General features: G+C 40.7%; 1 protein-coding gene across 2 annotated transcripts in view; it reads right to left on the bottom strand.

Annotated features, from left to right (window-relative positions):
* Positions 1-8,306, bottom strand: part of sema3d (sema domain, immunoglobulin domain (Ig), short basic domain, secreted, (semaphorin) 3D) — a 30,582-nt gene extending 22,276 nt beyond the window's left edge. Inside the window, exons 1-2 of one of the 2 annotated variants that reach the window (XM_046392992.1) lie at positions 7,954-8,306; positions 899-1,144 (exon numbers count right to left, since the gene is read on the bottom strand). In XM_046392992.1, the coding sequence (XP_046248948.1) occupies positions 899-1,106 (208 nt within the window). In that variant the 5' untranslated portion in view covers positions 1,107-1,144; positions 7,954-8,306. Of the gene's footprint in view, positions 1-898; positions 1,145-5,873; positions 7,860-7,953 lie in introns of those variants that run through there. The other variant, XM_046392993.1, reaches the window with a different exon arrangement.
* Between the last annotated feature and the right edge of the window lie 6,507 nt (positions 8,307-14,813).

Here is a 14,813-nt window from a genome sequence, read left to right as displayed (position 1 = left end):
ATTCAATTTTATGGAGCAAGACTGAAGTTCATTTGTGTGGTTTCTTGCGGCTGATACATAGCGTGAGGAATGGAGACTTTGAAGTAAAGTTTGCACTGGAGTTTAGAATGGGTTTTAAAGGGAGCAATAATTTAGCTTTTCCCCAGTGGCCCAAAGCAAATAGACACAGTTGACACAAAACTAAACACATGGACAGATTGCACATTGCCGGGAATGGCTAATATACACTCAACAGATTGAAGGACAGTTTCTTATGGACCGAGAGCATCAACATGATATATGTTCTGTACGTGAATCAGATGTGTAGGACTGGACTGCAATAACAGTGTACTTCATTAAAACTGACTACAGGTTTATAAGGATACATGACATATGACAAACAGGGAATTAGGAAGGTGCCTAATGTCGTTGTGAGTCTTAAATCTCTCACGTTGCTTTAAAGTGATGTTTGAAAGGACATTTACTTTAATAGTGCCACTGAGTCTACTAAAGTCTCTTTCTACTTTTCCTCTTTGCTGTGTGCACAAAACCACATGAGAAACATAGACAAGCAGAGACAAAATGTTAACAAGAGAGACGGACAAAGCTTGATGTGGCCTTTGAAAAAGCACAGTGAAAAGCTGAAACAGTACCAGGCAAAAATGGGTGAAAAATTCAAGGACTCACAGGTGTGTGTGAACACACATTGCAAGTAGCCTTCACTAAAACCAGCACAGATTATGATGAAGGTAGTTGGTATGAGATAAGATATCCAAAATTACCTAAAAATATTACCAAAATGTTGTTTTGCTCCCAGAGTGCCCTAGACACAATAATAATATGCAATTATCAAAGTAAATATAAATATGTAACAAGCAAAAATAACTAACAGGGAAATTAACAACATTTCAGTTCTTACCTCTGTGGCTCAGTTTGACCCTGGGGACACTCTGTTTGATGCTTGCTCCAAGAGGAAGGGTGGCCAACAATATCAATCCCACTAATGGTACCACTGAATGGGATAGTACCTTAATCCTCTTCCCTCTGCCACCATAATTAATGGCAGACATGCAGTGCAGAGTCCCAACTTCATTCAGACTCTGATTTAGAGAGCCCTCTGTCTTCATGGTGTGTGGAGTGGTCTTGTTCCGTTTTCACTCTATCCCTGAAGGGAGGTCAGAAAAAATAGTCAAGCTAGGGAGGAGCAGTTATAAGTGTGTGTGTGTGTGTCTGTGTCTGTGTGTGTGTAGTCTCATTTAACTGCATGCAGGATATGAACATGGGTTTCTGTTGTGGCAATTCAGCTGTTTCACCATGGAGCCCTACAGGCATCTCCCCTCTCTTTACCCATCCTACATCAGCTGTTGACGGTCACTGGCTTTCCTTTCACGCTGTTTTTAAATCTGTTTGCCAACAACAAAGGTCAGGCTAACAAAACAGTGGCATTCTACTATGTTTCACCCTGCCGTGCCTCTTTCAGTTTCTCTCACTCCTCTATCTTCTTTTGACTTGGATAACTCAATTAATTCTTTAGCTAAATGATACTTGCCAATAGTTTAAGCATTGGTTGATGAGCCTGTCAGCTCCTCCTTTATGTCCTGTAAAAAATGGGCCATGTCCTGCCTAGGTCTTCACAGTGCATCAAAGAGGCCTGTAGCACAGACATTAGTTCACACTCAATGCAGAGTGAGTGAAAAGTCATGGGAACACTCACTGGTTTCTCTGTTACTAATGAGCAAGGAGAAACTGAGCAAAGTGCACAAGGTCAACTTAAGAGAAAGTGAAGCTGTTATGGTGGAAAGCAGACATTTTATGGTTGTGTTCTGGAGGAAACATAAGTATTTTACACTTTGAAAACATGCAAATATAATATTTCTCTTAGGTATTCTGACCAGACAAAGGTCCAACTGGAACTAAAAAGCTGCTCATTTCAGTAAGTTTGAAGTTAGTGGCAGGCTTTTCGTTGATCCTGATTTCCACTAGCACCTACATGTGATGTGCTCCCTGAAAGAAGAAAATGTGATGCAGCTGATAGCATGAGGATTTTTGTTTTCTTCGGTGACACTTTATATTAAGAGACAAGTAAGGAGGAAATCAGAATAATAAAAGGTCAATAACTATAACAAAAGTTAGATATTAATACAAGGAACCAGTATCTAGTGATTCAAGGTAATGAAGTTTTATTCTAATTTTTCCTCTTAATAAATTGTAAGTTGTTACTTGGAATGCATCTTTACCTCACAATAACCTTATTATGGCATCATCCAACACAACAACTGAGTATTACCTCTGTTTTCAAAACTGCATTCCTGCACATTCCACCACCTTCAAGTTACTAATTAACCAGCCAATCAATGAAGAAATTAATGAAGGTATCAAAAGGACTCCCTCCTTAGACTTTATTGCTACATCTTCATTCATTACTTTCCTTCCACCCCAATGTCAGATAACACACATCAACCTGTCTCATGACAGCATAAACAGTGTCAACTAAGATTAATGAATGTGCCACACACACACACACACACACACGCACACTCACATATCTCAACCAAGCATATGCTTCCAGTTGGACCAATTAAACATATAGACAATAGAAGACACAGTACAAATGGGACAAAAATGACAAATGTTGTCTCTGCAGTGCTTGGGAAATTATGCAAGGTAACGTTCTGAGCACATACATTCATTGACACCTTCACACACAGATTAAGATTACATTATACAATGCAAATGCCAGATGCGATTTTTAAAAATACAATTTATTTCACTTTATTTATTTTCCCTGTCCACTTTTGTCATCTGGTGTTTAAAAACTGAGTTTATTACTGAGAATCAGAGCAGAGTTGTACCTACCCAGGCCTCCTGCAGCTTTAAACTGGTGAGGATTAGACTCTGATAAACAGACTGCTGTTTATCTAAGATGACAAATTGAGGCACCTTCACACCTTCAGGGTTAGAAATACAGATAGAGAGCTGTGGGTGATGGATGGGCAATCAAAAAAGAGAGTGAGAGAGCCACCAGATTTAAATCCGTGCAGGCTTTGCACTCCTTCTCAACAAGCAAGATCAGTGGTTTGGATCATCCTCCCCACAGTATCTTCAGTGACACAATTTCACCCATGTGAGTAGTGCTCGAGTAAAGTATCACTCTGCACCGCTTGAGTACCCACATCTATCAATAGTACAAGCCTGTGCAGCACCCCTCTGAAAGAATACAGCGCAAAGAAGTAAGCTCAAAGGTTTCAAGAGAAGCATTAAAAAACTCTCCATCTGTTGAAAAAAGTATGACAAGATCGTCATGCAATATAGCAGGGAAAGACAGTCAGTAATCCGGAAAGAGTGAATAAGAGAGATAAAGAAAAAGAGTGGGAGAGAGAGAGAGTGGTGAGGAAGAGAAACAGGCAGCTTGTGCCATGTGGGTTAAGCTAACACCCCTGTTTCCTGGTGGCCAGAGTCCCTGTTGTCTTTGGCACTATGAGCAGCACATGGTGCAGAAGGTGATGGGAAACAATCCTGATGGCGATGGTGACAGATTTAAAGCTAGCAGCCTGTGCTGTTGGCTCCTGATCCCAAGCCAACATTTAGCATCTCAAAGATGTCACCAAATGTACTGGATGTCTCTTGAATGACATTGCATTCTAAATACAGAGACGACTTTGCAGCTTTAACACAATCCACTCTTCCGACATGGCTTTACAAAAGAATCTGGAGTGTTTCTGAGGGAATATTTGCCCATTCATGGAGTAGAGCATTTGCTACATCAGGCACTGATGTTGGACAAAAAGGGATGAAAAGGCCTGGCTCGCAGTCTCCATTCCAGCATTAAGATTTCCCTTCACTGGATGTAAGGGGCCAAGAACAAAGCCTGAAAAACAATGCCCTTCCCAATACTGTTGTCTGTATAGTGTATATACTGTATAAGTGCCATAAAACAACCACTCACCAGCAGCTAGTAAGTACCAATTATCCAAAATCTAGAAATTTGGATGCTCTGTAGGAAATTCAAAGCAGATGAACTTTTAAAGGACACAATATCCTCTGTTGTCAGCAGACATGAGGAATGAGCAGATGGTGAAGAAGTGCTCTGGCCATGGGCATTTTCACACAGAGACCACCCCTAATGAGGCATTTAGCAACACCCAGGTGCCCTGTAGAGTGCACTATTATCAAACCCCTCCATCTCTGCAGGACAGAGTGCATTAACACGGCTATTTGTCTTTATTCCCTTACCACAGGCATTGACCTGGCAGAACAACATAGGTAATTGGTTTCTAGCTCTCAAGACATTAGTTGTTTTTCTTGGCAACAGTCAATCATCTTTTTTTTCAGTCTTGCATTTAAGCAAGCATGCAACTCCCCAGTGAGTCTGTGTGAGTTCTCGTCGGGAAAACGCAGGACAGCCACCAGGCCACACTGTTTGTGTTTTCACTAAAGTCAAACTATAAAACATATATAAGGAGCATTAAATTTAAAAGTTTTTCTGTGAGCTATAACTCCAGTGATAGATGGTAGTAAAGAGAAAACACAAGACTGGTCAATACGGACAAGCACCACTCCTTTTTTTTTACATCTTGTCACTATAATATAGTGTATGTTTTAGAGAAAGGGTCATTTATTTCACTTTCCATAACAAACTAAAAGACTTGCAGAAACAAAGTAAAACAGCACTGTCAGCTTTGTCTCCAAAGGCTACACATAAAGACTAGTAATATTGATCTGAACAGTCCAGCACGTACACTATATCTTCTAACTTCTAACTTGTTGTAACTCAATGTTTTTGTCTTAACAATGTTAACACTTCACACACTTAGCTCAGATATGGCTGTGTTATCTCTATGCTGAGAATTTACTCTTGCCAGAATAGTAAATATAAACCATGTGATCCTTGTGGCTATGTAAGATTATTGTGAACTGGGATCAAAAACCTCAACCAGCACACTGTGCTATAATATGAAAGCTTTTTGGCAAATTTTACAGCATCACTTCCTAATTTTTTCTGCAATTTGTTTACTTGAGTGATAAAGCAAATATCAAGGCAGCAAGCTGTGATTCATTTTAGACTTTAAGCACAAACTTTGCTCCACCTTATCTAAGCGAAACGCCATATCTATCAGCTCAGCATGTGAGTATCTCTTGGGAAATTACATATCACTCCAAGAAATGAATGCAAAATAGATTGCCAAAATATCACATTACACACAGAATTTAATCTTACAAATATGGTGATACAGACAGAGATGGGCTTTGAAGTTGGAAACACTGTTGTAAATTAGCCCTAAAAAAATAAATGAATGCATAGTACAAAACATGTTAGGTAAGGATATCTAATACCTCTCTGTGGACTACAACCCAGGATCATTTGATCCCTTGGCATTAGCAAAGTTTGTAGTTCCTGCAGCCATTTACCTTCTAATAAAACCTATAAATCAGAAATCCACAGGCTGTCTGATTAAAGAAAGACCCTCTCACACAACTAAACAACAGCAGAATCCTGACAGTTAATTCCACTTTCCCAGCAAAAGAGGTTATGTGAGGATTTCTCTCTGTTTTGCACCACATAAACACATTTACAACAGCACAATAAAAATGGCATCTTAGTTCACATCGCACAGCCTGTATGCATGGATTAAATGAATGGTAACGCCCTGACGAGAGAACATTCCTGCGGAATTTCTTCCGTTTTGGAGGTGAAGAGTATGTATGTATGTCTGTGGGGGAAAAAACCAAGGGAGATGGATAAAATACCAACCCTGAGGTCTTGTCTGTCCACATGTTGTCCCTCCCTAAGCTATTATCTGAAAACAGTGGAAAGAGAATACTCTGGGCAACTGCTGGTAGGGTAACCAAATACACCAAAGAAGATACTTGTGCTGCCTTTGTGAAAGACCCACTTCATGTTAAATGTTGCTGTTTAATCCTCCCATCTTTGTCGGTGGAAGATGATGATGGAGCCCCCAGCTCTTCTGCTCAACTATACGCAACTGAGACGGTGCCAGCTCAAGTCTGCTGTCTCAACAAGGGTGAATGGAAAGGTGGGAGAGTGGGCGTGACAAGTGATACTGGATTTGTGGTTTAATGCTTTTCAGTGGAGAAAATGGAAATGGAAAAACAAGTGGAAACAAAATGACTATGATTGACTATTCAAAACAGAGAAGCAGAGAGGCATCCATGTAACTGAGACAGGGCCATACAGATAAAACATGCAGATACTGGTTTGTTGATAAGGGACAACAAAACAAGTCACTCTTGCATGCTGAACAGGGCATAACCCGCGCATACAACTTGTGAATGTGTATGAGAGTCTGCATGTACGAACATATATGTGCGTAAGCTAACACCATCCTGAGGTAGGCAGATGGGAGCAACAGGCCATGAAAACAATGACTGACAGTTGTAAGTGCTCTCACTTGTCTCCTGATGGCCTGAGGATACAGAGGTACACCCATGAATGCTATGCAACAACTCTTCTCAAGAGCATTTAAGTCTTCTACAAATGTGGGAAGCCACTCTATTGTTGTTTCTCTGCTTTTGTTTTGTGGTTACCTCCACACCGGCTCCAGGACAGTTTAGTACAGAAGAAAACACAGAGCTGCAGGGCAGACAGACCCAGCCAGGTTGTCTCTCTGCAAGTCATTGGCACCTAGCTGTTGTAGACTCTTTAAACACAGTAACTGCACTAAAGGTGCCCTAGCTGTTTTGTCTGTCTGCACTGAAGGATTTTAGAAACATGACCATATAAGGTTAGGCTGGTGTGCAGCATTGCCACAAGTATGTTTTAATAACACTTTCCACCCAAAAACTGTTGAGTTTTGAGAAAGCACTCCCTCAGTTTTTAGTTTTCATCACCGTCCAGAAAAAAGCTTTGGCGTGGACTGCATGACGTTGTCACAGTGTGCAGGAATGGTGCTGTAGGCCATTCAAAACACAGCTGAATATTGATGTTGTGATTTTTAGAGTATTGTTGGATAAGTCCAGACACGCCGTACAGAACAGGACTGAGTCAAAGCACCCAGGAGGATCAAGGCTAGCACAGCATGGGTTTGAATTGGTTAATATAGTGAACCCACATGCCCCACCACAACCTTTCAACCAGTCTCAACTTAAAAGTTATTATAAAATCCACTTTAATAATTATCCCAAAGCTCTCAAGGAAATTAGATTAGGACACAGTTTCATCTACAAAGAATGTTGTCACTTTTCAAAAGTCCCCTCAAAGCCCTCAAAGCTCACACATATACATCTCCAGGTTGTGGTTTCAGCTGCAGTCTTTGCAGTCTGTCCCATCTCCAGTCAAGTGAACCTGCAACTGCCTGTGTATACAACAGTCTGCATGAAGTATGCCTGGCAGACACCAACTCAGTGATGTAACAACTGGACATTGTTTAAAGGAGAAGATCAGACACGATTGTATGACTTGTATTTCTGTGGCCCAAAGCAGAAATCATTTATTTACCACAGTCATGCTGATTGAAAGCCTGAAACACAGCCAGAGAAATCAATATCCACACCACTCCCGTCTCTCTGCCTCCCCTCAACAGTTTCTCTGCGTCTCTCACATCGCCCCCCTCAATCCAAAGCTCCTAGAGTTAGATAAACCTTTAGAAGCACAGTTAAGTGTTGAGTGGGTCCTTAAGACTGTTAGATGTACAGGCAGGGGAAGGATGGGTAAATAACTGCACATGACTAACCCCACATGACTGTTTACTTTCCTTCATGAGGCACAGTAAAGCATCAGAAATACACATTCTGCACTGAGCTCCATTAATGTACTGTAGATCTGCAATCTGAACATTACAGATCAGATAATATAAGACCCGGCTGTAGGCCTGTGCAACAGATGGAAAAGGCAATAACCGAGTAAATACTATAAACTAAAAACAGTAAATTCATTTAAACTCTAAACAAGTTTAAGTGTAGAATAAGAAGCAGATTTCATCATCGTTATTGCCGTTCTTACGTGTTTCACCTTACCTGCTTACTCAACGCTGACTCCCCTCACACACGACGCATGCCCAAGCTGCGGACAGCAGCGTCAATCTCTTTAATTGCCTGACGCACAGAGAAAAGTAATTGCAAGTACGACACTTGCGTCCCGAGTAAAAGAACAGCAGAGAGCTAAATTGAATACTTCCCCCATATATTTCCACTCTTCTTCGTTGTAGTTACGCACACTCTTGAACTCTTGGTGCACTCTGTATGACTGTGTGTGTTGGTTGGCTGGTGACTGTGTGGCAGCTCGCCGCGCCAGAGACTGACGGCAAACTCCCGCTGCTGCTGCTGGAGGGGAGGGGCCCCTTACATCTGTAACGCTGCCAGCCAGGACTGAGAAGGGACCGGTCACTACACATCCTCAAACTGTATCCAGCTTTTTCTCTCTCTCTGTCTCTCTGTCTCTCTCTCTGTGTGCATGTGTGTGTGTTTAATGTTGTGTATATTTCTTTTTTGTGCATAGACATCCAAAAGAGCAATAGTAAAAATACATGGATATTTCACAGAATATGTATGGAGCATATGACAACAAGGAACTACAATGGCATTAATGAGGTGTTCTTATAATATCCATTATCGCTGTAGCTGAAAATGCTTTTCAAAATTGTTTACAAATGGCCTCTGGGCCAGATGTTCTGCAGCCCTCATCCAGATGTTGGTGAAAAATACAAAGACAGAGTCCTGATGGAGGAGGAGATTCCACAACCTGGCAACAAGGAATCTATAAGGCTTCAGTAAATGATTACTCAAACATTAATAAAGGCATTAATTACAGCACAATCAAAGAGGCCTGATTAGAAAGAGGCACCGAAGTATAACAGGAATGTGATATCATAAGATACATGGGATGACTGATCTGAGGAGCACGGACATAATGTATTAGAATATCATGGGGTGGACAGAGAAAGAGTTTTGCATGACTGAATTTCTAGTAAATGGGAGTGAGTCAAATTAATTTGATTGCAAAAATGTGTGTGGGATAATTTTATAATTGCTAAGTTTGGGATTTGTGAGCATGCAAGTCCAGCCAAGGCCGACACTGATCATCTTTTTGAACCTGGTGTTTGCTCCTCAGGGAATCTCTCATGCACTGCCAGTGAGAGGAAAGAACAGCTGTATTTGGGATCAGGCTGCACATGCTTTGGGATGCCTTGATCGCGTGTACTCGAACCAGAAACGTGCCGTTCCACTGAGTTTGAACCATGGATTTTTTTTTGGCAGTGTCCTACATGTACAAACAGATGAGTCTGTTCTAGCAGAAGATGTGGAAGGGTCAGAGCCAGCCGCAGTCTATCCTCTCATAAAGTGCGATGGGATATGCTGATTATTGCACTTTTGGTAGTAATTAACCTATTGCTGTTCCAGCTCTGGGTGTGTAACTACAGCAGATGTGACTTGGTCCAAGTTACCTAAGAGAATTAGGTTACAGGTTAACAGGTTAAAACAGTGTCCTCCCTCCCCATTGGGAGGCTCAGTGTCAGGGTGTGCACTTCCTCAGGACAACTCCCTCTATCTATCTCTCTCTCTCACACACACACACACACACAGAATAAAACCATTAATGATGAGCAGCAGTGACGTACATACTGTCCAATGTCCATCCCATTCCTGTCCATTCTCCTGGGAGCTGTCCTGACATTGTGCCTGTATGTGTATGTTCCTGTACTTACATCCATATGAGAACCAAATTTCCAAATAAAAACAAACATTTTCCAGTTATAATTTTGGAAAATGGTCTAAGGGCTGTAAGAGTTTAGCTAGACAAACTAGATCCAGAAAGAAAGGGTAAAAATTGTGGTTAATCTATGGTTACAATTCTGATTATCATTTTAGTGGTTAAAAATGATTCCATTTAAAGTGAATTTTCAGTCTATGGGAAGTGTGTGAATGTATAAGCACTGGTGCGCATACACACACACACAAATAGATACACATGCATACACACAGATGCTAATTGTGTTTCTCTCCATGTGAACCACCTACACAATGGTATCTTATGTTGTGTTTTTTTTTTCTTTCTTCCTTGATGTATGGCATGTGAGTGAACAGGGGATTTGGCAACGCAAGACATGATAAAGCAAATGAAAGAATAGCCCCTTAATCTCCAGTCATTTCTACAATGTTGTTATCCAGTTGATCCTCCATTAAGGAGGATCAACCGTTCACTCTGGATGAGGTGGGAAGCTGCAGAAATGTGAGATCAGCAGTTAGTGGTTCTCAGAAGAATACACCACATTGAATAGTGCTGATTAAATTGTGACACCATTGCAAAATGTAAACAGGAGAAGATCATAGGCATTGAAGGAGGGTGAACACATTATCTCAGCACATTCTTAAGTCATAGAGGAGCGATTTCTCGGTAAGGATGCAAAATCCCTTCTCTTTCAAAAGGATTAACTCTTAACAAATTGGACACACTTTCACTACATTATGTGTTTGGGATATGTAAGTGACCAATATATCAATTCACAGTGTTTGGTCCACATTCCCTGTGTCATCTTCTTAAAGTTCTGTAAAAGTATTTGGCACTTGATAAAACACTGGAAGCTAAATTATAGACTCTAGTAAGCTGAAACGCTCTGTGAAATGAGGTGAGAGAGCAGAATTCTTTATAAACTTGGGCATTAACGTTCCATTAGTAGATTCACAGTCCTCAGTTGTTAAGAGAAAAAAAAAACAGCTTTTTTTTCCCACATGCTTGTGGTATTCATTTGGGAGAGGGTCTTGTGTACAACCACACAAATAATGCATGCAAGGGAACAGAATGCAGTGCAATCTGTGAGCAATTTCTGATGGTAATCGTGAAGATCTTCAGCGAGAGGGCAGTCAGCCAGGCCTGGTCACCCAGAGCGCTCCTACTTGGGACCCACACACACACACGTATACACATATACACACATGGAGGCCTCCGAGCTTTAGTACCAACAGACTTGAACTGATTAACTAATCTTGATTACATGAGATGCCACCAGGCTCGTAGTGCTCTTAAACAACTGAAGCAGAGCTAATTATCAGTGGTTGTTACTTATCAATGATTAGGGATAAGGATCATTAATTAGATCTCAACTAGACATGTCAACAAGCACGGCAGGACTTTGAGTCTTCCCAAAAAATTAAAATTTATTTGCAGTAGACTACAAACACACACAAATATGTAGAAATAGATGACTGTGTGGATAAAGACGTGACTTTGCAATGCAGCTTATTTACTTGGTTGTATGACTTTTTCTGGCTATTTGCATATGAGTGATAAACTGAATCAAATGGGTCATTGGTTGAGATCAGTATATCTATATATCTTTGTTCTCTGCCTCATCATCTATGGAGATGAAACAAGCACACTCATACATAGACATTCTCCTTCCACAATCCCCTGACAGCGATAAAGCTCTTTAATGAACCGTGCAAGTGATGAATGACAGTGGATACAATAAAACTATATGGCCAGCATTCAGAAAGTTGTCAGCACACTTCCAGGTTACAGCTGTGTTGGGATGATCTTCAGTGCTTTATATATCAAATGAGGACTGGCTGTTTTTCACATGGTTGCCACTTTTTATGCTTCCACTCAGACAACAGCTGTGCAGCTGGCGTTGTGTCTCCAGGTTGTTCATCCCATCCTTATGAATGTGATATTTTAGGAGATCCTTGAGGAAATTTCTTCAAATTTGGCAAAAATTAGGACTGAATGATGAACTGATTCAAATACTATTTATGACCCCCCAAAAATCTTTTTTTTCCCTGAAAAGTTTATTTGACTAATTAAACTTTCAAATACTAAAATGCTTTCAGACATTTTAGCAGACATTTTATAATAAATCATTTACAACTGTATTTTTATTCAAGTAAAAGATTTACGCACATTCTCAATCACTGCTAGCAAGTGTGTGCACCGATGCCTCATCTTTGTTTATTTCCTTGCTGTAACCTCCCATAAAAACTTTGTTACATGTCAATAGTTTTGTAACTTTTAAACAAACACCGGCTCATTTCAGGCATGAAAAATCAATTTCTGTGTTGCTGCTTCACTGAGTGTTCTCTCTTCCTGTAATACTCACACAGCGGCCCAAACAAAACATCACCAGACTGTGCTTCCTCGACTAAACTGAAGATAAATAATCGCGGTTTCAAACATCACACTCGCACAGTCTAAACAATACACCCACAGCCCAATTAAATGTATTTTCCAAATAAACACACACACTTCCACACACATATTTCAAATTTCACTGAGACTTACTGCCAAAGGTAAACACTAAACATGTAGGCCCGTCGCACTGCAGCAACTGTTACAAAAAAAAAGGGTAGACAGTGAAAGTGAGCACAGGCTGTGAAAACGTCTCAATTTTGTTTATTTATGATTTCAGTTTGTTAGTGATCGTCAAGTGTCTGAGCGTGGGATTGTTTATTTATTTCCACCAGGAACATGCAGTTTTGTGGCTTACAGCGCAACAAGCTCTACAGCAGGAGTGAAGAGACCTGAAAGTGGAAACAGGTGGGATGTACAGCAGCTGGGAGAAAAGAAGGACAGAGAAAATGTGACGCATCAAGAGGTGTGTTACTGTATGAAAAGAAAAAAAATATCAGCTTCAAAAGAAACAAAAGGGAAACCAAAAGATTCATATCAAAAACAAAAGCACAAAAATGCAGAGGAATCATCCCTTGCCACACATACAAGGAGAATAAAATGAAAATTGTAGTTATTTCAGAGGTGAAGCAGTTGGAGAGCACACAAAGAAAGAAAAACATGTGGCTTGTTCAGTATTTTTTTTTTCTTCTCTTGTTGAATCTCTTATTACTGATTAATCTCTGCTCTGTGCAGGAATCAAGCTGGTCAACGGGGTGGCTGTCATAGGAAATGGATGGTTGTTATCTTGCCATGACTTGTAAAAGTGAATGTTATTCTAAGGAAAATTATGAACAGAAACTGGGTGTAGCAGAAATACAAACTCACAGATCACGGATGTTGACTTGCACTTCATATTCTAGAGAACTATTAAATCAAATATAAGTTAGATCAAGTTATAAGTTAAATCCAGACAAGAGGACTCTTTTAACAACTGTCTATTCAGTGGCAAGATATACACACTAAATAGCTGAGCTGATGTCTGAGATCTTGATTGGCCCTCACATATTTCTCTAGTGAAATAAACATCTGTGGATCTCATCGGATAAGCCAATAGTTCCTCTTAGGAGGGGGAGGGAGACAGGAGGAGAGACTGATAGAAGGATAGAGCGTAAATTAGACCTTCAGGGGAGAAGGCTGACATGCAGACGCAGATGGTCTTTGAACTAAATACATTTAACAGCATCCTCCCCTGCGTAGTTTGTGAACACGTGTGTGTGTGAGATGTGGCGCAGCTGTGTCATGTGTCATTTTATCAGGGAGACCTCTCCTCCCGCAATCAGCTGTTCTCAACGTGTGAAACAAATCCAAAATCTACAGTTATGGTTCATGCACAGGAAGTTTTCAGCCTGCCTGCTCGTCCTGTATCCTTCACTGATGACTGTTTAACAAAGATGATAGATTGTTAATTTAAACTGTATCATGACTTTGGAATTTTTTTCATCTCCTTTGCATTTTGTTTTTTTTTTTTTTTGTGCCGTAGCCTGATTCACCACATATACAGAGACCCCGAAAAAGCTCTCGGTCAATAGGCACGATGTTATTTGATGGTCATGCAGGGGTTTCAACTTCAGATAGGGTCAAATGTTGGCAGCAAGGAAAGGAAGTGGAGACAGGAGGCATGTGCACTCAACTTCCTGTCAGAAGGCTTAATTGTTGTGTGCCGGGGGAATTTTTCTCTTAGCTTATTCTCTCTCTATCTCTCTCTCTCTCTCTCGTTCTCTCTCTCACCCTCCACCTCACATCTTCTCAAGCTTTCTTTTACTGCTACAATGTTGACATGTGATTCATATCTACCCTTTCAGGCCATCAATAAGTGGGAGTAGAATAGACAGAGAAAGCCCAAAGGGAGAGAGAGGACTGTGGATAGAAACATACCAAGTCTGTGTCCCAAGCAGGCTGAATTTACTGCAGAGATCTCACAGCTTATCAAACATCACTGTTCACTCAGTCTCATGGTGTTGGTGGGGGCAGCAGTAGGGGTGGGGGTGGCGTTCCCTGGGGTGGTCCCACATTCACAAACATTGAGACAGGTCACTTTTAAAGATGGATCTGGGATTTGACATTTCAAAGTAAACTGTGTTATTGTCTGCATTTCATCATTAGTCAAACCTAACAGGGTAGCAACATTTTTAATGTTAATCTTTGGAAAGGACTTGTACTCAATCAATACCTGCTCTGGATATTTAAAGTTTTACTGTAGCTTAAGCCTTTTTTTAGTATATGTGGGTGGGATGCAGGGCTGCGGTGGGAGTATGTGTTTCAGTGTGTCAGCTCTCTGCTTTGCCTAAATGAATCATTTTAAATCACTGCTGCATCCTGTGCTGGCTTCAGTTTGTAATTGTGGTCACTCAAGCATAAAGAGTGAGAGAGAGGGGCAGGCAGAGGAAAAAAAAATGCTAAATAGAAAGGGAGATGGATTCTGAGATAACCTTCTAATGTTCCAGAGTTACTGTATACTTCTCAGTTTGGAGACCATCACAATGAACTCTCATGTGCTGTAATAAATTTCCCTCTCTTTTAATCTGTTATCCCTGTTGTTGAATCCTGTTCCAGCCTGCCATCCCTTCACTGGTTCGCTGGTGAAGTTGGAAGAGACATGCCAATTTACTGCAGCCAAAGTCAGACTATATGATCAAATTACTGATACGGCATCAACTCTGCTGTTATTTCTAATCTTCTTCACCACACCACTTACTTCACCACACTCAGCCAG

The sequence above is a fragment of the Scatophagus argus genome, chromosome 7 (genome assembly GCF_020382885.2).
Source record: "Scatophagus argus isolate fScaArg1 chromosome 7, fScaArg1.pri, whole genome shotgun sequence".
NCBI lineage: Eukaryota > Metazoa > Chordata > Actinopteri > Scatophagidae > Scatophagus > Scatophagus argus.
The sequence above is the reverse complement of the archived record's forward strand: the minus strand, read 5'-3'. Positions and strand labels throughout refer to the sequence as shown.